At 36.9% G+C, this 23,852-nt stretch overlaps 1 protein-coding gene across 1 annotated transcript in view; it reads right to left on the reverse strand.

Moving 5' to 3' along the window:
- LOC145981791 (prolyl 4-hydroxylase subunit alpha-1-like) overlaps nucleotides 1-23,852 on the reverse strand; it is a 61,731-nt gene that overhangs the window by 10,467 nt on the left and 27,412 nt on the right. Inside the window, exons 6-12 of the mRNA XM_083115214.1 lie at nucleotides 22,860-23,029; nucleotides 19,037-19,177; nucleotides 18,284-18,457; nucleotides 14,991-15,173; nucleotides 9,099-9,167; nucleotides 8,492-8,554; nucleotides 5,896-6,061 (exon numbers count right to left, since the gene is read on the reverse strand). Of these exons, the coding sequence (XP_082971340.1) occupies nucleotides 5,896-6,061; nucleotides 8,492-8,554; nucleotides 9,099-9,167; nucleotides 14,991-15,173; nucleotides 18,284-18,457; nucleotides 19,037-19,177; nucleotides 22,860-23,029 (966 nt within the window). The remainder of the gene's footprint in view (nucleotides 1-5,895; nucleotides 6,062-8,491; nucleotides 8,555-9,098; nucleotides 9,168-14,990; nucleotides 15,174-18,283; nucleotides 18,458-19,036; nucleotides 19,178-22,859; nucleotides 23,030-23,852) is intronic.

Below are 23,852 nucleotides of genomic sequence, written 5' to 3' on the forward strand. Positions count from 1 at the left end.
GCCAAGTTTGGTGGTTTGGCGTGGGACTCCCAGTAAAAACACCAACAGTTGAGAAGCCTTCAAATCAGAGAGCTGGACAGGAACATGTAAAACGAACAGGCAAGGAAAAGGTTATGAGATTAGGAACATGGAACATATTATCCCTATACTGGGGCCCTAAGAAGTAAGGTGGACTGGGAAGGATGTGTTGGAGCAAAAATATACCCTAATATACCGGGTGTCCCAGAAGTCTTTTCCTGATTACAAACTTTATTCATATCCGCTATATGCAAGGTAGAGATGTGAAAGTTGTGCCAAAATGTTGGAAAACTAACCAAGTTTTTTTGTTGCAGGTTTGAGTAATGTGGCTGTAGTGTAGCAGTGTCAGTGCCCAGAAAACCGGAAATGTTCACAAATCAGGAAAAAGCTCAGCATGTCCTCTGGTATCACAAGACCCGGTCATCAACAACAGTGCAGAGGAACTTTCAAATGTACAGAATTCTTTCGTCTAGAATATCTGCCATCAATAAGTTGGTATTTAAAAAATGGAATTTATCTTCATTCCCAAATCCTGTCAAGTCCAAGAAACATTGTATGGAAAGATGCCACCTGATGTCAAGAGCATTAATTCCGGATTCCTTGGCACTGACACTGCTACACTACAGCCACATTACTGTAACCTGCAACAAAAAAACTTGGTTAGTTTTCCAACATTTTGGCACCACTTTCACATCTCTACATTGCAGGCCCGTAGCCAGAATTGATCTCCAGGGGGGGCTCACGGGTTATGAGGGGAGCTTTGTAAATCAACTCCATTTTTCAAAAGTTTAACAGTGTTAAATTAAGATAAATTATGTGAGTGGGGGGAGGAGGGTCATTAAGTTACATAAAGTTTAAAAATATCACACAAATACTACATTTTTTCTATATCTTTAAAAATATCACTTGAAGTGTTAATTGGCTGCTACTGAAATCATCCCTTACTACACGCTCCATACTCGTTTGATGATACAGATATCACACAACAAAAAAGGGGCATATTCAAACATAGTGCCTAGCATACATTCCACTCCCCGGCAGAATCAATAAAACTCCCCTTCGTTCCCAAAACTTGGGAGCTGTTAGCCTTTGACGAAGATGCGGAGGGAATTTGCATAATGACATCAAAGTCACAGGCCCGACCCTGTGGCCAAGTGGTTAGCACATCGTGCTGCATCGCCAAGGGTCCCGGGTTCGAATCCCGGTCGGGCTTGGTTGTTTGTGAATGTCCATTCATCAATTTCATAATTTCATCACTCATCCCCATCTTCGCAAATTAGCCAAGAGGCACAAAACGCGAAGTAAAATAAACTAAATCAATCAATCAAAATCAATCAATCAAAGTCACAGATTTCTGTATAAATGGGAGGTTGCAACAGGGGCAACGAAGGTACAGATAAAGAAGCTCCCCTGTGAGGGAACTTTCTGAAGTCTAGAGAAGAGAATCTCCTAAATACTTGCCGCTACTAGACTTCTATAAATAAGATGAGCAAATGTAATAGCTGCTGTTCATGCTCCCTGAATTTATCCTTCACCAAAGTTGTGAGCAAAATAATATCGACTGTCTACATTATTCACTCTTCACTGCAAACAAATTACACACAATAGTTTTACCTAAGTCAAGGGGGCTGACCTCAGTGCCAGGGGGGGCTGATGGTAGTTCCAGGGGGAGCTCAGCCCCCCCTGGCCCCTGCCTGGCTATGGGCCTGCTACATTGCATATAGCGGATATGAATAAAGTTTGTAATCAGGGAAAGACTTTTGGGACACTCGGTACTATAGCTGTGGAGAAAGACATGAATTTGGTACAGGGTTTTTAATAAATAAGAAGTTGAAAAATATTGTAATGGATTTTAAGGCAATAGATGACAGAACCTGTATAAGAGTTAGAGGAAAATTTCATAACTACAGCTTGATAACAACCCACGCACCAACAGAGGATAAAACTGAGGATGAAAAGGATGCCTACTATGATAAATTGGAGAGGGCCTATGATTCCTGCTCTCGATATGATATTAAAATAATCGTTGGAGATCTTAATGCAAAGGTAGGCCAGGAAACCTGGGCTAGACCAGTGATTGGAACGCAAAGCCTGCAACATGAGAGTAATGATAACAGAATGAAACTGATTGATTTCTCAAATAGACATCAAATGATCATAGCAGGCACCTTTTATCCTCATAAAAATATACATAAAGCAACATGGAGAACTCTGGATGGGGGATCAAGTAATCAGATAGACCATCTAATTTTAGATAGTAAACACAAATCTAACATTTTAGATGTGCGTAGTTTTAGAGGAGCTAATGTGGATACAGACCACTACCTGGTTATTGCTAATGTTAAAAACCGAATATCTTGTATAAAAGGGAGACAACGAAGTGAAATTACAAGATATGACATAAATAAACTAAATGAAAAAGATGGAAGAAAAGGGTATGAGCGAAAGATTGCTGATAGGTTGAGGAAATTGGAAAGTGATATGAATAGCAGTAGTAGTGAGGGGTGGACCAACATAAGAGATAATAATAAAAGTAACTGATGAAGAAATAGAGAAAATGAAGAAACAAAACCATAGTGAATGGTTTGATGAGGAGTGTAGGGAGATAACCGGGCAGAAAAATGAAGCTTATCGAAATATGATAAATAGCTACTTTACAAGAACAAAGTTAGAACTATATAGGGAATTGAGGAAGAAAGAAATGAAAATACAAAAAAGGAAGAAGAGGGAGCATGAGGAAAATAAGATGAGGCAACTGGAAGGACTTAATGCAAAACAAGAAAGTAGACGATTCTATAGAAATGTCAATGAAATGAGAGTAGGATTCCAAACAGGAGCATATATGTAAAGATAAGGATGGACGACTGTTAAGCAATGACCAGGATATTTTAACCAGATGGCACAAACATTTTAATGAACTATTGAATGACCAGAACCAGAATGAGAATGAAAGAGAGCAAGGACAGATACAGGATAGGGAAGAAAATCAGAATGCCACGAACCTTCAAATGAATGAACGGGAAAAAGATAGACACATATGGAATAAACACATATCACCTTTACATAGACTTTAAATCTGCATATGATACCATAAAAAGGGGAGAGTTAATTGAAGCCATGAGGAATTTGACATCCCACAGAAGCTAACAAACTTAGTAAAAGAGACCCTTAAAAAAAGTACGTTGTAGAGTACAAATAAGAAACCAGATGACTTAAGAATTTGAAACCAAACAAGGATTGCATCAAGGGGATGCCCTGTCATGCATGCTATTCAATGTTGCATTAGAAAAGGCTCTTAGGGAAGCAGGCATAGAAACTAGTGGAACCATAATAAACAAATCAGTGCAAATTATGGCATATGCGGATGATATAGTAATAATAGCCAGAACAACAGCAGCATTACGTCAAGCTGTAGCTAACCTTCTCACTGCAGCCCAAAAAATGGGGCTCACAGTAAATGCAACTAAAACAAAATATATGGAAATAACTAGTGTCTACTAATACTGCAACTTTTGAAGTTAACGGGCTTTCTTTTGAGAGAGTTTGGGAATTTACATATCTTTGTGCATATATAATGGAGAAGGGAGATTTTCTGACAGAGATTAAACACAGGATAAGTATGGCAAATAGAAGCTATTTTAGACTCGGAAAACATATGAAGTCTCAGTACATCAGAAGGAAAACAAAAGTTATACTATACAAAACTTTAATAAGACCTATTTTAATGTATGGATGTGAATCATGGATAATAACCAAGAAGGCTGAGTCAATGATCAGAAGCTTTGAAAGGAAGATTCTGAGGAGGATCTATGGGCCGATATATGATAATGGATTATGGAGAAGAAGATATAATATGGAACTATATCAGCTTTATGAGGATATAGAAATTGTGAAGGAAATTAAACTAACACGGCTAGGTTGGTTGGGGCATATGTACTGAATGCCAGACAACATGGTGTGTAAAAAGATCACATTTACAAATATGGATGGGAGAAGAAAAGTAGGAAGACCACCTTTAAGGTGGGTTGATTCAGTGGAAGAGGACCTGAGTGTGCTGGGAATTAGGAGTTGGAGAAGAAAGGTTGTGAATAGAGAATATTCTGAAGGAGGCCAGGGTCTGTGATGGACTGTAGTGCCAGGAAAGAAAGAAGAATTTTAGTTAGAGTGAATTGAGCATTAAATTGAATGGGGCATCCAATTCTAAAATTGGCATGGATATGTTGGTGGTAGGATTGAGTATTAAATTTAAAGGGGGAGATAGGAAGCTCTTGATAACGTTTTAAAGATTGTCATGGGATTTCTGTAGTGGAGAGAGAGTTCGAACATTACATTTTAGAGACTGTATTTAACAATATGGTATTCACACGTTTTTGACCCCATCCGTGCCAAAAGAGAAGCTGGAAAAGACTAAATATCTCGGGATCCTAAGAAAGTATTGACACCCCATTAAATTAATGTTCTTGAAAGCCTGCAAAGAAATGGATGTAAAAATTTTCTTCCTCGCTTCGCTCGCAATGATATGTCACATGAATGCATGTTTGGCACATTACTGAAGTGAATGTGAAGTTTTATACTATAACTGCATTACAAGATATTCTCGATGTTAATTAATAACATCACTTAAGATATACTGCTTAATTTAAAGTAGGTTTATCATTTGGAACAAAAATATATCAAATCCGCATTTCTAACTTCATGTCACAGGAAAATTTTACATTAACAAGATACATTTGCACTGAAGATAAAATCCACTTCATTTTCGTTATGAGTTACTAAAATATATTTACCCAAAGAAAACACGTACTATTATGTTATTGCCCTGAGCTTAAGAATTTCTAGCTAGGTTTCTGTAATGTCTCGCGAAACAGAATCGGTCATGCGGCTGGAGCATGTTATGTTATTTGCCAAGGTTGAATTTTTTCTATCTTTATCTTAAGGTGTGGAACAATTTGTGTTAAATGCTCAAATTGTGAGTTTTATAAACCCACTCACAAACACTATTTATATGCATATTTACATAATTTAATTTACTACATTTAACCAATCAATGTGTTAGCTTTAAATTTTTTTCGAAAATCGAACAATAAAAAAATATGGACAGTTTAACATGGTATTTCATTCAAATAAACATAATTTATTATGTATTCAACAAAAATATTTTGTGCCGATTATGGTGAATGATTTTAGGGGCGGTCTTGAGTGATGGGTACCCCTGGTTAAGGAGGAGGGGCAGATCAAGTGTGTTCAGTAAAGCTGACAGAAAATTTACTTTCGGTAGACATGCTGTCATAATTAAATACTCTGGAGATTACGATGTGGTTTGAGGGCACAAATGGTATGATTTTTGGGGTGGTGGGAGACACATGATATGATTTGGGGGAAAGCATGACGATTTTTTGGGGGGGGGGATTGCGCCATTAGCCTTGGGGGGGATGGGCACCCCTGTATGGCTATAGAGTAACATACTAAAGGAAAATAATGTGTCATGCATTGTGATACATGTGTTGTTTGTTTTGTATCACTGTATAAATTTTCCTAGAAAACTTTTGTGTATTATTTGACCTCATGTAATATAGGCAAATACAGGCTAGTGTAAAACCCATGCAACATTCCCCTACTCTTGTTGATATAGTAAATAGTATACATAAATATACTGATGAGAATACATGATAACAAAACACTCACTTCAGACCATTATTTTAATTTTTACACTGCATTGATTACAATGAATAAAAAAAACTAAAAATACGAAGAAATTTGTCAAGGAAATCCTAGATTAATGATTTACCACACCCCTTCCCAAACACAAACACACATATGCATACATACATACATACATACAAAAAGTGGCACTACATTGTGGCCTTAAACACTTACCCCATTTAGAACCTAATAAAACTGGACATGCTCCATGCAATGTTAATGTTTCAGGTTGTCCATTTCTCTTCAAATTATACCAGAAAGCTGCTGATCCTTTCCTTGGTGTAAGAGAAATGCCTAACCGGGGGAATGCAGTAGCGCCACCTTTCAACACATCACTCAACTGTTACAAAAGAGAAAAAAATTACAGTAAAATATTTTTATTTTATGTGTATACATCATTCCTCGAAGTGGGGAGGGATGTTGGGGGATGGTGCCCCCAATTGTAAAATTTTCACAAATTTTCTCCCAGCTGTCTTGTTGTGAGCATGTTAAACCATAGGAGCATCCCCCACCTTACCCCAAGGCTCATCTAAATATTCCCCCGCTAACATTTTCCACTTCAAGTGCTGGTATACATTGAGCTTAGTGGCATGTCCCAGGAAGTTGATAGGCAGGGCTTGAAATAGAACAGAGTGGACCGGAATGGTGCTCTGGTTCATGAATATTTAGAACCTTCCCATTCCGTCTAGTCAGTTGAGTCTAGTTGATGTTTTAAGTCCATTTTATGCACAGTAAAGCTAATCGAGACTGGACCTACAGTTTAAAGTGGGATCCAAACCACTTGTGCCTCTATCGAACCCGGGATTCCTTGATTACAAGGTGATGACGCTACTACTGTGCCATCGGGGAGGCACCCTGTCTAGTCAGAAATGGAAACAAACTGTTAGATATTTCACTACATTTTCCTTTTCAGTGTGAACCAAATTGTTAATACTCTTGAATAGTATATATTGCAGCATTCATATAAACTTCTACTTTACATAGAAGTGTGTTGTCGGTCTTCATGGTTAGCACAGCATGCTACGATGACAGGGGTCCTGAGTTCAAATCCCAGCATGGACATGAGTGTTCTTTGTGAGTGCCCCTTCATCAATTTCATCATGCCATTCACTCATCCTCATTTTCACAATTAGCCAAATGTGGCAAAAAAGCAAAGTAAATAAACCAAATCAATCAATAGAAATGTGTTGTTGCTGCAAGGGAGCTTAGCAGAGTTTGACGGAATTTAAGTATTTGAACAGAATTTAAGACAAAATATTGAGGACATAGACATTTAATTAAAAAAAAATCTCTTTATGAGTGAGCTGACTATCATTCATGATTTCAGTCTGTTTAAATTTTAAAAAGAAGAAAATTCCAGTAGCCTCTTGTCTAATGTATTTTGCATTATTTTATGTTTATGTAAATATTTGAATATCAACTATTATTAATTTTAATACAGCACATCATTTCACTAGTCATTAATCTCATCGCTGTAGTAATCAGAGACAAAAGAAACAATACCATATTAACGAAAGTGAAAATGTTCAGTTTCATGAAAATGTTTATTTCGACACCTGTCAGTAGGGATTACTTCCCTTTATTGTCTTGGCACAAAATAAAGGGATAAGAAAATAAGGCACTAGAAAGCAATGGTGCCCAAAGGCAGGAAAATATGGCAAAATGAGGACAGACTACTAAAAAAAAATATGTACATTCCTCCCCACCCCCTTTTTCAAAAATTCTGTCCACCCCACTACTGGAAGCTAGTAATAGCATATCTACTTCCTCTCTTGTCACAAAATTTATGGGTACACTGCTGATCTGAGCAAGAAAAATAATCAGATTTTCTTCTCCAAGTAAACCTTGAATCTTACCTGGTGATGAATGGTGAAAATTCTCGGGCTATCGACCAGGTGAGTTATGGAAAGGTTTCCAAGCTATCGAGAGCTAATATCAGTCTCATCTTCTACCCTTCTTTTCATCTTCAGGGTAGAAGATGAGAGTGACATTAGCTCTTGAATGAAGTGCCGTATTGCATTTGAGTGTAACTAGATATTTCAGACTAGTTCTGCACCAATCAGGGTGGATGCCCTGGCCTACCTGGTGTTTAATATAGTACTAAGAAAAGGGATTATAGAGCATCAAAAATTCAGATAACAGGAACGATCTTTTGTACAGCTTCTGGGTTATGCTGATTATCTCAATATTGTAAGTGGCATCAAAATACTAATAGACGCTCCCAAGTTTGTGAAAGCAGCACCAAGAGGATTGAGAATATATGGGTCTTGTTATAGACATGATACAGGATGGGGGTGGGAGGCATGTTGTAAAATCTGCCAATATCTCGCATAAACATAGTACATTTTCCAGATCATTGTTCTTCCCTTATTTTGTTAACCCATGGTAGTAAAAGACATAAAATACAGGGAAATGCATAATGAGAAGCCAAATGCAAATTCCTGGTTATAAAACCTAGAAAGGAGTAAGTTCACATAATCTTCACACTACTTCATTTTATTAAGAAGTTCACAATTTAAAGCTTTTGGAAAAATCTAACTGATTTCACTGTAACAAAATCAACCAAGTAAAAAGCGAGATGGAATAAAATTAAAATAAATAACGATTCTCTATTTCAATCTATTAATGATTTGAAATGTGAGGGGAAAAAGGAAAACAGTCATGTGAAATATTTGCTAACAATAAAGAGGCATTTTGGAAGGAGATTTAAGTATTCAAATGAGAATTAGAAATTATAAATTTCAGGAAAAGAGGAAATATTTATACTTACATAAAACATAAATGTTGCTACTCTATCACCAGCTCTTAAGTCATCTTCAGAAATAGTATCAAACTGTAAAAGAATAAATTCATTAAAAAACTATTTTCTAAAAGAACTATTCATAACCTGCCTCTAATTGTCACACAATGCCTCTTGTTATTTTTTTCTTAACAAAACTTCATTTTTATGCTTATTAATTTATATTTGGATAAATAGATATATTTAGCATACAGATCATTTCTGGATAATTACAGTTATGTTTGTAAATAAAAAATATGAATGTAGCAGAGTATTTCCAGATGTTTTTTTCTAAAATAATATGGTGATGTAAACCAAATACAAAAATACAGTCTTCAACAAACATTTTTTTAACAAATTAGGATCTTTGATCAAATGAGCATTTCTTTATCTTCTTCATGACTTATCACCCTGTCTCTCACCCTGATAAGGACTAGGACAATTTTAAGGAGACATCAGACATGCATAGAAGAACATCATGAGAGCTATGACAGTTAAAATCATAAAAATGGAAATAATGTAATGTTAGAAGAGTTAATATGAACAAAAATTTAGAATTATCTACAAGTTGCAGGGCAAATACACATAATAATATTACCTCGCTTTTATCTTTTAACAGGTAATCATGGTGTGGAGAATAATGACCACCAATTCCATAATTCACAACCTAGAAAAAAAAGTTTTTTTAATAGCATATTGAGAGTTGAGAAAAAATGAAGAATATGAAATTTTAATTCTAATTAGTAGTAATATTATTATTACATATAACAAATGTTTCTGTTTCTACATTAGGTTCCTTTATCTTTATATTACAAATTTGTATAATAAACCTAACAACAAAAGAAGAATTTTTCTTCTTAAGTGAACAGTGCAATCAATGAAATGTGTTCACCTGATATTTAAAACCTAAACCTTGACTTTTCAGTGGTGTATTCTCACATGTTATCTGGTTTCCCACCATTAAACCAACTTTTTCATTATGTCCCAAGTAATCACAACATCAGTTTTTACATGGGAAAGGTTAGATTTACATTGGTTGGTAAATTGACATTGTGGTTGACGTTGACGTTGGCAAAGTGGTTGCCAACGTTTGCGCAACCATGGAAAAGGGAGTCAAAATCAGCTTTAAAAACAACTTTCTCATGTGAAGACAACTTTCAAGAGTATGCTGCAATAACAGTGTTTCTTGTCGAATATTTCAGTCACAGCACATACTGGAAATATAATACATTTTTAATGAAAGTAGAAGCTATTTCTAATTTGCAGTCACTCACCAGTGCTTTGTAAGTCACCATGGATGAAAGATGTGTTGCGAATTGCTTATTGTTTGTCTCTTTAGCTGTTGTAGAACAAGAACATTCTTACAGGTATTATTGTGAACGTGGTTAAACAATGTTATGTACAGACTAAATTCCATAAAAGGTGGAAAAATAAGTAAACTCTAGAAAGTTTTTGTGCTACCACTTGAAGGTATATGAAAACAATGATACCATGTGACTGAGAAAGTGCTGTGTATTTTTTTCATTTTCAAAAATATTTTGTACTATTGTTTACATTTGACCTCACAATAAATTATGTATATATCATTACATTGGTACAACGTAAAACCATACATTGGCCCAACGCAAAAAACAGACATTGGCCGAATGTAAAAATCACAAGTTGGACCAACATTGGAACCACAGTCAAGATTACTGTTGCCCAACGGTATGCTCTTATGTTTCGCCAACCATTTTCAGTATGGTTGGCCCAACGTTGGTCCAGTCACTTTTGGTTACTTGGCGTAGAAATTGCCGGAAAATTTGACGTTGTCAGACTTCTGTTCTTGTTTTACGTGCTTGCCTGCATTGGTGTTTTATTTCTATTATACTGCTGGACAAAAAAAACAAAAAAAAACAGACACCTTAATACGAATTTGACATCTGAATTGCAATTACTTATGAATTACGTTCTCAGTTAAGTATTGAGCAATTGAACATTCATTATGGAACATTTTCCATAGTTTTTCCATTTATTATTTATTTATTTATTTATTTTTTTACTCGTATTTACATATTTGGAACACCTAGTAGGCTCAAAATCAATTTCATGCAATTTTGTTTTAATTTATTGATTTTCAATTCCTGTTGATGTTATTTTGTTTAATGTCTAGAGAGCCATGAATTTTGGTTCATAGTAACCATAGTAACAGATATTATTGACATTGTCATTGCTGGTATTTTTCTTGCAAGTGTATTGTAAGTTTGCTAGCTTGAAAATGAGACATAAACAGGTAGTAAAAGCAGTAGCTCTTCGTGATGATGGTCATAGTGTGCACTATATTGCTAGGGTGCTAAATATAGCACGAAGTACTATCCATGAAGCTCTCAGATGGTATGATGCAACTGGTTCCTATGGTAGAAGACCGGGTTCTGGCATTGCTCTGTTCGGAAACGATGCACAACAGCATGGGAAGATCATTTAATGCGTATCATAGTCTTAAGAGACCGTCGTACGACTTCAAATATTGTGGCATGGCGTTTGAGAAATGTTCATAGAGCTGTGGTTTCTTCACGAACAGTTCGTAGAAGACTGAATGAAAGTGGTTTATCATCTTGGAGGCCGGCTACAGGTCCCAGGTTGTTAGCACGTCACCGGAAGTGAAGACTGGAATTTGCTATAAAACACTTACATTGAAATGTGGAGCAGTGGGAAAAGGTTTTATTTTCCGATGAGTCAAAATTCAACCTACGTTCATCAGACAGGCGTGAACATGTGTATAGAAGACCTAATGAGTGTTATGCACAATGTTGTTTCGTTGAAATATCACCCTTTGGAGGCGGTGGTGTCATGGTCTGGGGAGATCTCTTTACAAGGATGTACAGAGTTGGTTCTTGTAGAGAATGGGGCAATGGCAGCTTGCAGGTATATTACAAAATGTGTGGCAGATCATGTAGTACCATATGCACCATTCATAGGCCCGGTCTTTGTTTTTATGCATGACAATGCACGTCCTCACATTGCGAATATTGTCATGGAGTACCTGGACGAAGTTGCGATTAGAATGGCCACCACAAAGTCCGGACCTAAAACCGATAGAGCACGTCTGGGATCAACTGAAATGACATATCAGAAACTGCGCAATAGTTCCAGAAACAATTCAAGAGCTAAGACTTGCTATTCAAGAAGAATGGGAGCAATTGGACCAAGAAGTGATTGCCAACCTTATTCGAAGTATGCCACGGTGGTTACAAGCTGTAATTGATGCCAGGAAAGGTAACACCCACTATTAGACAGCTTATATACCCCACCAGTACCAGTTAACAATATTAAAAAAAATATTGGTAAGATTTCCTTTTCTCTTTTTTTTTTGGTAGTTTTCTGTAACTTTCGTTTTTGTTCTAATTTATCTTATTAACAAAAAATTTTAATTTGCCTTGTGTTGAATATATTCAGGTTTTCTTATTTCCAATAATTTCTGCAACCTTTAGTTAGCCTTCGAATCAGAATTTATGCGTTATCACAAAAAATGCAAGTGTCTGTTTTTTTTGTCCAGCAGTGTATAATTAATATATACAATAAATAAGAATTGTTGCAGTAAACCAGGTCAAATTTCTAGAATACTCCACTGTCACTCTCAGGGTTTAATACTAGGATTTTGTGAGACATTGCACCATGCAGTGAAAGCATCCTTCTACTACATTGAGTTGATATATTATTATGCATGTTTGATGTAGGACTGATAGGTTGATTGAGTTGATGTTTTAAGTCCACTTTATGCACAGTAAGGCTAATCGGGACTGGACCTACAGTTTAAAAGTGGGATCTGAACCACTTTGTGCCTCCACCGGGTATCAAACCAGGGACACCTTGATTTCAAGGTGACAACGCTACCTAGGAATGATTGGGTAGCAAATTCCAGAATTAAGTGTATCCTTGCCGTGAAAGTATTCTGTGGTATGATGCGAATCTTAATAGTATGTGGGTTGCAGTGATCATACACCCCACCCCACTCACCATCAAATTTCTGGCCCTAGCAACAAATACAATAGTGGGCCTATTGACCAACACAACATAATAGCTATTATATCTCTTAATCTGGCTGTATTATTACTACAGAGACACATAAATGAATTAATTTCGATGTTTAAAGATTTTTATTGTTATTTGGTCATTTGCATGAGACCCATTTATAGCCAGACCCCAGTGCAGTGGGTCCAACTGAAAAAAACCATGTGATGATCCTGGCAGTTACTAGCATACAAGAAAAAGCTGCATGTATCAGTTTTAAAATTACCATTCAACAGGAGAGAGCACCAAACAAACTTTTCTATATGTGTGAAGAATGTGTGAAATGTTGGATTCTGAGTGTGATGGGTTATTGAAAATGGACTCTCTTTACACCACAAGATGGTGTGTTGTCAAGTGGTGTGAATTATCAACAATAATAAAATGTTTGCACAAATCTTGCAAACAATATCCGCATATGTCAAACTTCAATCAAATCTCCTGAAAAGTTAGTGGAGATGGACTTAACAACAACAAAGTATTCAGCCTGTGATATTTCAACAGATTGTTTGTAACATCCCCTCCCCCCAGTTTATTTCGAAATGTCACTTTTCTCACTTATATAGGAAAAGATGCAACCCCATCGCCCCCTTCCTCTTGCTTTAGGTTAACTCACTCATGCTTATTGCCAATGTTGCCAGAAAAATCCAAATTAGAACTCATTACGCAGGGAGTACTCCAGGGATCAATATTGGGACCGATTCCCTTCCTTATTTATATCAATACTCTACCAGACTATCTAAAACCAACAGATACAGTTCTCTATGCAGATGACACAAATATTTTATTACATGGCTGCAATATGCATAACCTCCAGGTTACACAACCAATGAAACAATGAAAAGGTTGGCTGACTGGATGAATCAAAATCAGTTTTATGTTAATGAAACAAAAACTTTCAAAGTAAATTTTAATCCTAATAGAACTTTAAAAGAGATACTACTTGTTCTTTACAATTGAAAACAAATAGAAGAAACTCCAGAGAGTAAATTTTTAGGTATATGGATTGATGAAATCTATCATCGGACAAACATATATGTACATTATTGGAAAAGTTGAGCTCATATTGTTACATGTTCTGAATCCTGAGGAATATCCTGACAAAAGATATGATTAAAACTTTGTACCATGCAATAATTAACTCAAGAATAACATACAGGATACCAATCAGGGGCCTATCATCAAAAGTAGAAACTATTTTCAAACTAACTAACTAACTAAAAAAAAAAATGTCAGAATAATAATGCAAGAAGCTAGAAGCTCTTAGAGCACCTAGTAATCCAATCTTTAAACATCTTCATATATTACCAGTGCCTTGCTTATATATTTTAGAAACAGTTTCATTCATACACGAGCATGCACACATATTTAACCAAAATTGCAACTTCCATGAACACAACACAAGAACAGCAAAACAACTTTTATTTAGAGACCATAAGATAACAGTTAACAAAAAATAGTATTTACCACACAGGATTAAAACTATACAACAAATTACCCAATGTATTCAAGAAAATGAAGAAAAAAACCATTTAGAAATCATGTCAAGGATTATTACAAACTGGATGAATTTTTTGATATGTAACAAATCAGAAAAATTCCATTAATTTTCTGTACTATTTATCATTGTGTTGTATTATGTTTTATTCCATGTATTGTATGTACGAGCATTGTATTGTATTATGTATTGAATTGAAATTCATCCCATGAAGTAGTATACTTTGTACATAATTGAAATCCATAAGAAAAAAAATCTCTAGTAAAATGTAGTGAAATGTTATCCAATGACAACCATGACAATGACAAAACCATGAATGTACCTATTCTGAATAAAACTGTCTACCTATCTGTTCAGAATCTCAATTATTTATGTTGGTTAAAATAGGGAGGCAAGAGCATTTACAAATGAAAACTAGACAATAATATAGTGAGGCTAATCCAACATTTTCTACAGAAACTTCCTTGAAATCCAGAAAAATGTAAACTTTCGAATTTATAGTTGGAGCTAAAAATAGCAAATCAGATACATACACAAAAAATTACCACCAACATTATGCAGGAAAAATCAGGTTCTGCTGTGCAGTGCAATATCAACTGCAATTGTTGCTAATTCCTTGTACACATTTAATTTTCGTTAGTGCAAAATGAGAACAAAAAGGCCAGCACATGAAATAAATTTGCTGATTTGAATCATTTAATACCAACAATTTGATAATGTTTGTTCATAAACAATTTAGATTTCAGACTGTTTATGTATTTTTCTACTGCTCTAGCACTATTACATGGATATAACTATATTGATCTCCAAAAAAGTACAAAATTTAATTTAAAATTGCATAAAAGGACAATAAGCTTTCAAATATACAGAACTAAAATAGCACCATGAAACAAACAATAAAATTAATAATAATCCTAAAATCTGAATTCTGTTATTGATACTAACCTGAAGCAATTCAGCTTCATGTTGCCAGGAATTGGTGTTGAGACCTGTTATCCTTCCAACTCTTTCACTCAGCTGCTGAATTAAAGGGTGACTATTGTCTAGAAGCCATGCAGTCTTGGAAGTCCTTTTTGGAGAAATAGTGTTTAGATCATGTCCATAGTTTTGAACTCTTGATCGAGATAACTACAATAAAGCCATAAATTTATTAGAGTTTCAAGTGTTCATGAACATTTGTTAGACACAGCAAGACAATCAGTGAATGTGCAATAATATTTTAAACATGACAACTTGATGTCTTATTATTAAAATGTTCAAAATAGCCAATACATCAGCAATTATTTTCCCAAAAAATTTGCAGTTGTTTAAATATGGTCCCAAAATGGAGAAAAACACAATATACAAAACAGAAATAGAGAGAGGCAAGGATGGGAGAGTGGGAATATGAGAGATTGATTGATTAATTTTACTTCACTTTTCTTCCACTTTTGGCTAACTGTGAAGATGAGGATGAATGGCAATAAGATGAAACTTATGAAAGGACAATCGCAAATGCATGTGAACATGTCACACAAGCCCACTACTTGTGGGTCCAGACACCAGACCTCGTTAGTCTGCAAAATGCAGTCCGGAATGTACTACATGGAAGAGAGGTTAACATTTTGGTGCCTTCCTAAAAGGTCATTCCTTGCATCCTGGAACATGAGATCTGATTGATTGATTGATTTCATGTTTTAAGTCTAATTTATGCACAGTAAGGCTAATCGGGACTGGACCTACAGTTTAAAGTGGGATCCGAACCACTATGTGCCTCCACTGGGTATTGGACCCAGGACCCCTTGATTACAAGGTGACGACGCTACCACTGCACCATTGGGAAGGCCCTGGAACATGAGAGAAACATATGTGAGAAAGAGAGGGAGAGAAAGAAGAGATGTAGAGAAAGAAGAGATGTAGAGAAAGAGTATATAATAGAAACATTTTATTTACTGCAGGCCTTAGGCTGCTCTACTACCTAATTCTGGACAATTAAAAGAAACAGTATGTGTATTTATGGCACTAAAGTAAATGATTTTACATGAAAGAATAGAACAATCATTAATTACATAAAGAATTGGAACAATCATTAATGAAAATTATAATAAAAATTAAAATAGAGAATACAATGAGTGACCAATATCCACACACAAATACATGCAAATTTCAAATCATGACTAAAATAACATATACACACAGGGCCAGACCGGGACCCCCAAGAGGATGGTGGCAATTTTCCTCGATAGGGCGCCGAGTGTGAGCAGTTGGGAAAAAAAAGCGCTGAATGTATTTTCGGAAAGGCACTGAGAGGCTGCACCGGGATTTTATGAAATATTTGTGGTGTCTTGTAAGTGCTTGCAAAAAAAACAACAAAAAAACCATCACATTGTTTTCGTTGTTGCTTACACATATGTGGTAACACTCAAATGTTGCTTTTGTGATAAAAATAAAAATAATACAAGATGTTCTTTGAAATTCTTGAGTGACATAGCAAATGAACCATCATAGGACAGAGCATTCCAATCTTGAAGAGAAAGAAAAAGAGAGAGAGAGAGAGAGAGAGAGAGAGAGAGAGAGAGAGAGAGAGAGAAAGACAGAGAGAGAGAGAGAGAGAGAGAGCAGAATGTAGTTGAATGTCTATTTTTCACTAACGTCTTCCATTGTATGAATGTACTGAATGCCTAAATGTCCGTTTCTTGGAGATAGCTAGGTGTTGGTTAACTTTAATATCTTGTATACTACAGACAACATTAGAACTTCATCTGTATTGAGCGAGGGTAAAGGCTCATTTCACCTGATCAAGAGAATGTAACAAACAACGGCTCCCGTGGCGAAGTGGTTAGCACATTGTGCTACAACGCCAGGGGTCCCAGGTTCGAATCCTGGCCTGGGCATTCATCAATTTCATCATGTCATCACTCATCTCCATCTTCGCAAATGAGCCAAAAGTGACACAAAAAACAAAGTAAAATAAAGCAAGTCAATCAATGACTAACAAATGCAGGAATTCTGTAATTCTTTTGTGTGTTCTGTTCAGTTTTTGCTGTAGCTATGGGCAGGGAAGGACTGAGATAACAGTTTGCCCAACCACTTCTAGAATCCTGACTATGGCACTGGATAAAGAAAAGGGGAAATTAGAGAGAGAGAGACAGGAGGGAGGGGTGAAAGAGAGAGGAGGGGGAGATAGACAGGAGAGAAAGAGAGAGACAGACAGACAGACAGAGAGCTCTTGCATCAGCATGTCTCATTTATAAATTTATACATAAGAATTAACCCTGCATTGGTCGCGTATAGTCTCTAGTTACGGGTGTGTGGTTTTAGCATCACCATTTATCAGTGATTGTTTTGTCAACACCCTCCTTCTGTCTAGATGAGTGTCTGACCTTCCTATTTTACAAATCAACTTTTTTTCAGATCTGTTAGTCAGATCTTTGAGCCACTAAGGGGGGTTCATTGAAGCGCCCAGTGTCTGAGTCTGTGTGCGACTATCGGTGTATCTAGTTTTTACTGAAAATCTAGTCTGTGGTTTCATGTCCGACTAATGAAGAGTGCCTTTTTGTTGACTTGTATGTTTGTGACTTCTATTAAACCGTGATACTTGTGCAATAACTGAACTGTTGGTGAAATAAGATGACATAAAGAAAGAAGACCGAATTAAACATCTATTCCTGGAAATTTCGAGGGAAAGTTATTCAATAGAGGGACAGCTTGATTCAGATGACATTGAGATGCATCAGCGTAACATTTGTAAGAGTGTCATGAGAAATGAAAAAAAGATTTTCAATCACCAGTTATTTTATTTGCAAAATAAACTCATTTTTTCAATTGCCTCCCAGTGGTAATATCATGGTATTGCAATCCAAAGGTCCCAGTTCGATATCTGGTGGAGGCAAATAGTGGTTCTACTCGCTTTAAACTATAGGTTTAGTCCCGATGAGCTTCTCTGTGCATGAAATGGACTTAAAAACAAAAACATAAAATTATTTTTTTCCAATTTTATGGTCGCACATGTAACATTTAAATTTTCATTATCTGAAATGTTACGTATTTTGTCCTGTGTATTTAATTTGTTAACTAAAAATGTACATTTCATAGTTTTGTAGAATCTCAATTATTTGCAAAAGAAGACGTAATGGTAATAATTTAGGGTTTGGCTCTTGAGACCTTTAATTGAACATATTTTAAGAACAAGGTCTCTGGGCGACCATCCATGTATTTTTTCTTGTGTGACCCACGAAGGGTTAAATATGTAAACTTACCAAAGGCTTTGCTAAATATTTGACTAGATCAATTTCTCTATCCGATATAACATCATGGAAGTAGACAATGTGTGGATTTTGATATTGTTCCTCCACTTTAATTGGGTGTAGGATGTAGTAGTGGTTGTTTCTGTCATCAAGCCAACATTTTAGCTGAGAATTCTTTTGTATGTCCTGTAAGTGAAGCAAAATTTTAAAGATTACGTCATTAGGCAACACTCGTTTCATTTTTTCTTTCTAAGCAAAGAAAATATATATAAATATCTTTAGTTGTTATTTGAATTAGAATTTAAAATTTAAGATTTGGTAATCTAACAGAGAGACAGCAATAATTTTGAATTAAAGTTACACAGGGTGTCTGATAAGTCAATATCTATTTTTAAGTTGGTAATGCATAATGTAGAAACCATTGTAAAATAGTAACTATCACAGGAAATGAAAACTAATTCTGTACCATTTATGTTGCAGGTCACTGAACATACCACGAACGCTTAGCACAGAAGAGCGAGCCAGAATTGCTTCAAGGTACGAGGTGTGGAAAATTTGTATACCATTACATTTGATCTAGGCTCCACAAAAGATGTATATGCCGTGAAATATTTTGACAAGTTCGAATCCCTAGCTAGACAATGTAACAGGTGGCAAGTGCACACTCTTTGGTTGGCTACTGTTAAAAGTAAGCGAAGGAACATTACAAATATTAATATTTTTCATAATTAGTACAAGTAATAATATAGATAGATAGATAGATACCAATAATTTTTCACCACGGCATAATAAGGCATAGTTTTCCAGATCTTCCTCAGGTGTGAAGGAAGTATCTGCATACTCTGGGAAGTCTTGCTGAATCTGAGATTCCATCAGGTCCATTGTTTCATCATTGTAGTCATCCATCTGCCAAAAGTTCATCAGGAATGAACAGTACAAATCACAATTTGCAAGGATAATTGAAATCATGTATCAGATATTGAAATAATCATACATTGCTCATTTGTAAGTAACATGAAACTTCACAAATGAACCAGAAAATAATTTAAATGAAAAATTGCAGCCTCCACTAAAAGTCAAACCTGGGTCTCTGGCATACAATGCCATTGCTCTACCAACTGAGCTACCAAGCCAACCCTCGTTTCAACTGATATATCAGAGCTGGCTCTGTAGCTCAGTTAGTGTAGCAATGCCCCTGTGTGCCAGTCCTAGGCTCGAGTCCTGACCAAGACTGAATTTTTCATTTTAATTTCTACATAGTACATCTCATGTGAGTGCCAAAATAATTTCCAACTGTGAAACAACTTGGTATTTAAAAATTAATGCATTTTAAAATTCAAAATTAATGAAACAATTAAAATGAAAGTTAACGACAAGGTAGAAATAAAATTTGTGTTCTATTGTGTTGACCACATGGAAGAGTTGAGGGTAGTGGAGAGTTTCAAATATCTAGGAAGCATATGTGACAGTCAGATTTACCGACGTCATTATTATTATTATTATTATTATTATTGTCCATAGCGGTAAAAAATGTGTTGATTCAAAGCGTTGAGAGTTTTAATTTGTAAGAATACATATTTGATTTTTGCCAAGCCGACGGGAGGAACGAGACGTTCGCGTGTCTTAAGGGTGAGCACCTGAAGGGTCACGTTATGCGTCTAAAGCTTAGGAAATTCGACCGTAGTGACAAACATTTAAATATCTCGGTTTCCAGCGGTCAGATTCATGTGAAACTTATACCAGCGCAGCAGCATGTGTGCAAGGACGGATGTGTGGAGTTTTGTCGCGATCAAGCAACAATTACGGACGCCAGATCAAATCGGTTGTAATTGATCAGTTTGTGGACACCGGTTGCAATTGAGCTATGGGCGACAGCGAGGCTGAGGCTTAATCCGCAGAAACTCAACTTCGAGCACGGCTCGTCCCAGTTGGGAGACAATAGAGCAAAGTGGAATGACCTCTTCGGAAGCGTTACTTCAACGAACGCCTAGCGTCTTTTTTTCAAAATCTAAATAAAACGAAGGACATGGTTTTTCGATACGCAGTCTTACCGCGATCCTTGTAGCGAGAGCAGCTCCGTGCTACTTCTCCGTGTACAGTTTTGCCGCGATTCTTGTAACGAGAGCACCTTCATGCTACCTCTTCGTGTACAGTGGACTTTGTTGTGTTTTGCGAACACCAGTGTGTGATAGGCAGTAAGTCTACACGAGTGCGCCTACCTCAACCGCTGGGAGAAGTTGAAGCGAGACCGTGTTTCCGTGATTACCTTACGCCGTTTATAATTTTTGAGAAACGAGGAACACCGGAAACTCTGGCGGGCTAGAGGAAGAAGAGAGATGAGGGCGTTACCGTCGATTCGCCCGATGTCAGAAGAGACTACGCCGACGATGCCTACCAGCCGCCACGGAGAGAGAGAGAAACGACGAGCCACACCGATGACGCCTATCCGCCGCCACGGAGAGGGAGAGAGAGACGTCGAGCGCCGCCCTGTCGACACTCCGATGATGCCTACCAGCCGCCACGGAGAGAGAGAGAAACGACGAGCCACACCGATGACGCCTATCCGCCGCCACGGAGAGGGAGAGAGAGACGTCGAGCGCCGCTCTGTCGACACTCCGATGATGCCTACCAGCCGCCACGTTGACGTCCCGACGCCCAGACCACGGAGATGTTCACCGATCCCGAGGGGAAGAGAAACCGAGGAACCGGACGTATGAACACTTTTCGCATCTTCATCGTCGCGACCAAGGAAACCTTTCGTGTGAATACTATGTGTTTTCAATCACCCATAAAGACGCCAGGATGCACCTCGGAAGCTGAGAGATGGTAATGTATTCATCTGTGAGATTGTCAGCACGTGACGGCCCGATTGATTTAGAGAACGCCCTTGAAATTCGTCAACATTTTGAAAACGCCCACACAACTCGAAACTCCATATCAAACTCCCGTCGTGCTTGTCATTTGTAATCTATTCGTCTCAGGTCAATTTTTCTTATTCCTTGTGGTATTTTTTTTAATGATCTTAAATTCATTGTTGTTTGTGCTCCTTTGTATTTGTTTAAAGTGCGTACCATTAGAGTAAAGCGCCGCCCACTTAATTGTTTAATCTACTGGAAGTTTGTTCATTTTTTATGTGTCAGTGCTGTGTCGCTGCTAGCTATGTCAGGCCGCATGTGTGATTATTTCTTAAAAGTATTTGCCTGGTAATATGAATTGCTCGTCGCGGCGAAGTGTTTAAGTCCCGCCTGCTAGAGAGTATATGTTTGCGTCACTCAATGGAGGTTATTTGTTATGTTTGAACCACGTGAGGTCTTGGAAAAGGAAAACGTCTGCCCACGTGAATGTAATTGCCGTTGAGACGCCTTTGTTTATGCTGATCAAATAATGTATTGTCACCGCGCCGACTAGTTTCTTTTTGAAAAAGGTGAACTTAAGTAAGGGCTGGCTAGGATTTGAGTAGCACTGGAGCAAAATCACAAATGACCTGATTAGACAAAAAGTAAGGTAAAATTAATTGAGAATGCAATAATTAGGGCTTATCGTCATAACACCTGTACATGTCATGTATCATTCTTTGTGTCGATGACCCCGTGAGGATTGATTCTGTGAGTGAAAGTGAGAGTGAAAGAGGGGGAGATGTAGTAAATTGATCTTTGTTGATTATGAATAGAATATACTTTTTATTTTCATGTTAATTTTGGGCTATATCATTTCGTACGCATGTCGCTACCCGTGATTTTCAGGTATGCAGCTAGCCGCTTCCCGGCTACAGGTAAAGAGGTGGTTATTTGAAAGTACATATGTCTTTGTTTTTATTCGATATGGCTTATCACTATGCACTGTCGGTCACCGGTTCCTACACACGAACTTAACCTGGACCGTAACGCTATTTCGCTTGTCCGAGGGAGATTTTGCCGCCTCTATCTTGGTAGTGGTAGCATTTGTTTTCCTGGGCAAGGGAGGGCGTTTCACACATAATTGAGAGAAGTGGAAGAATAGATGGTTAGGTTAACAGAAGAGGACAAATGGATGGTAGACTCTATCAAAGTGTTCGAAGATTAATATGGAGCAGGGATTTACGTACCTATGAAATGAAATAAGGTACGTACTATATGCCAATAATTACGTACAGAGCAGAGACTTGGACAATTACAGAGAGAGACAAAAGGAAGATGCAGGCAGGGGAGATGAAATTTTAAGGAGTATATTGGGGAAGACTAGAAGGGATAGAATAAGGAATGAGGAGATCTGACAGACAGTGGGGGTGGTGAAGCTTTAGGACAGGATAGATCAGGCACAGATGAGATGGTTTGGACACATGAAGAGAATGGATGCATAAAGACTACCAGTAAGAGCTTACAATGCACAAGGAGTGGGAATAAGACCAAGGGGGAGACCAAGATGTGAGTGGAAACAGCAGATAGAGGAGAGTGTTAGGGGAAGAGGACAAGATTGGAACACCGTGGAAAGAGAGGAGTGGTGGAAGACCAGGAAAAATTGGAGAGGCTTGACTTCTATGCCAACCCAGCCAGAGGCAGGAAACAGCAAGGGATGATGATGATGTTTGATTTCAATCAGTTTCACTTACTGTTTTTAAAGTATGATCTAGGTACTGAAGTATGACATCTTGTCTCACAGTTCTGTTGCCTTCTAATCCAGCCAGTTGGTAAGCTTCTTCCAACCACTCCATGGCTCTGCTGTATAACCCAGAATGGTAACATAATCTTCCCATGTAGAAACAATCTTGCGCTGTAAGACCTGTAACATTTAGCAGAAATTTAGAAAGGATATGTTGAAATAATTCCAAAAATTAAACAAACCAATATTCAGGATCTTAGTGGGAAAAAAAAACAACATAATATTGTACCTTGATTATTTCTTCTTGGTAAATTGAGGATACTGCTACTCATATAAATTTTACAATGTACACAAACTCATTCTTTGCTTGTGCAGTGGTATTATATTGTGAATTTTAGCAACATTTGTACCTTGTTGGATAGCTGATGAAACAAGGAAGTAATTTAAGTAATTTGTACACTTCGTGTCATACCACTTTTGTTATTAATACATTGCCAAGCAAACTAAGAGTACATTTTTTTATCACCACTTGTAAGTTTAGACCCACCCCTTACTTACATGTGCTTGTTATTTGGGGCAAACTTTTTTTTTCAACGAACCATTTATTTGTTAGCTATCAGAAAACGCTGAAATAAGTGCCATACAATGAGCTGTTTTTTCTCAATTCGTATTTTTATGTGGAAAATTGTAATTAAAAAAAACAATAAAAATTCTATTATCTTGAAAACTACTAATTTTTTAACGAGGTATCATATGGTCAAATTTATTGCAAATTGCCTCTACTTTAACCCCTTTCAGGGAATACATCTAATTAAAGGTCACCCTGTATATATACATACATACATACACACACTACACACATATATGTATAAATGTTTGTGTGTGTGCACCTTTGTGGCTGCTAGAGGAGAGGGGTTTGTGTTTTAAATGGTGAATGGGGTCACTCCATACTTCATTTTATGTCACTCAACTTTAAAGAGAAAAAGCTTCGAACAAATCATAT

Source organism: Lepisma saccharinum, chromosome 2 (assembly GCF_977018435.1).
Source record: "Lepisma saccharinum chromosome 2, izLepSacc3.1, whole genome shotgun sequence".
Lineage (NCBI taxonomy): Eukaryota > Metazoa > Arthropoda > Insecta > Zygentoma > Lepismatidae > Lepisma > Lepisma saccharinum.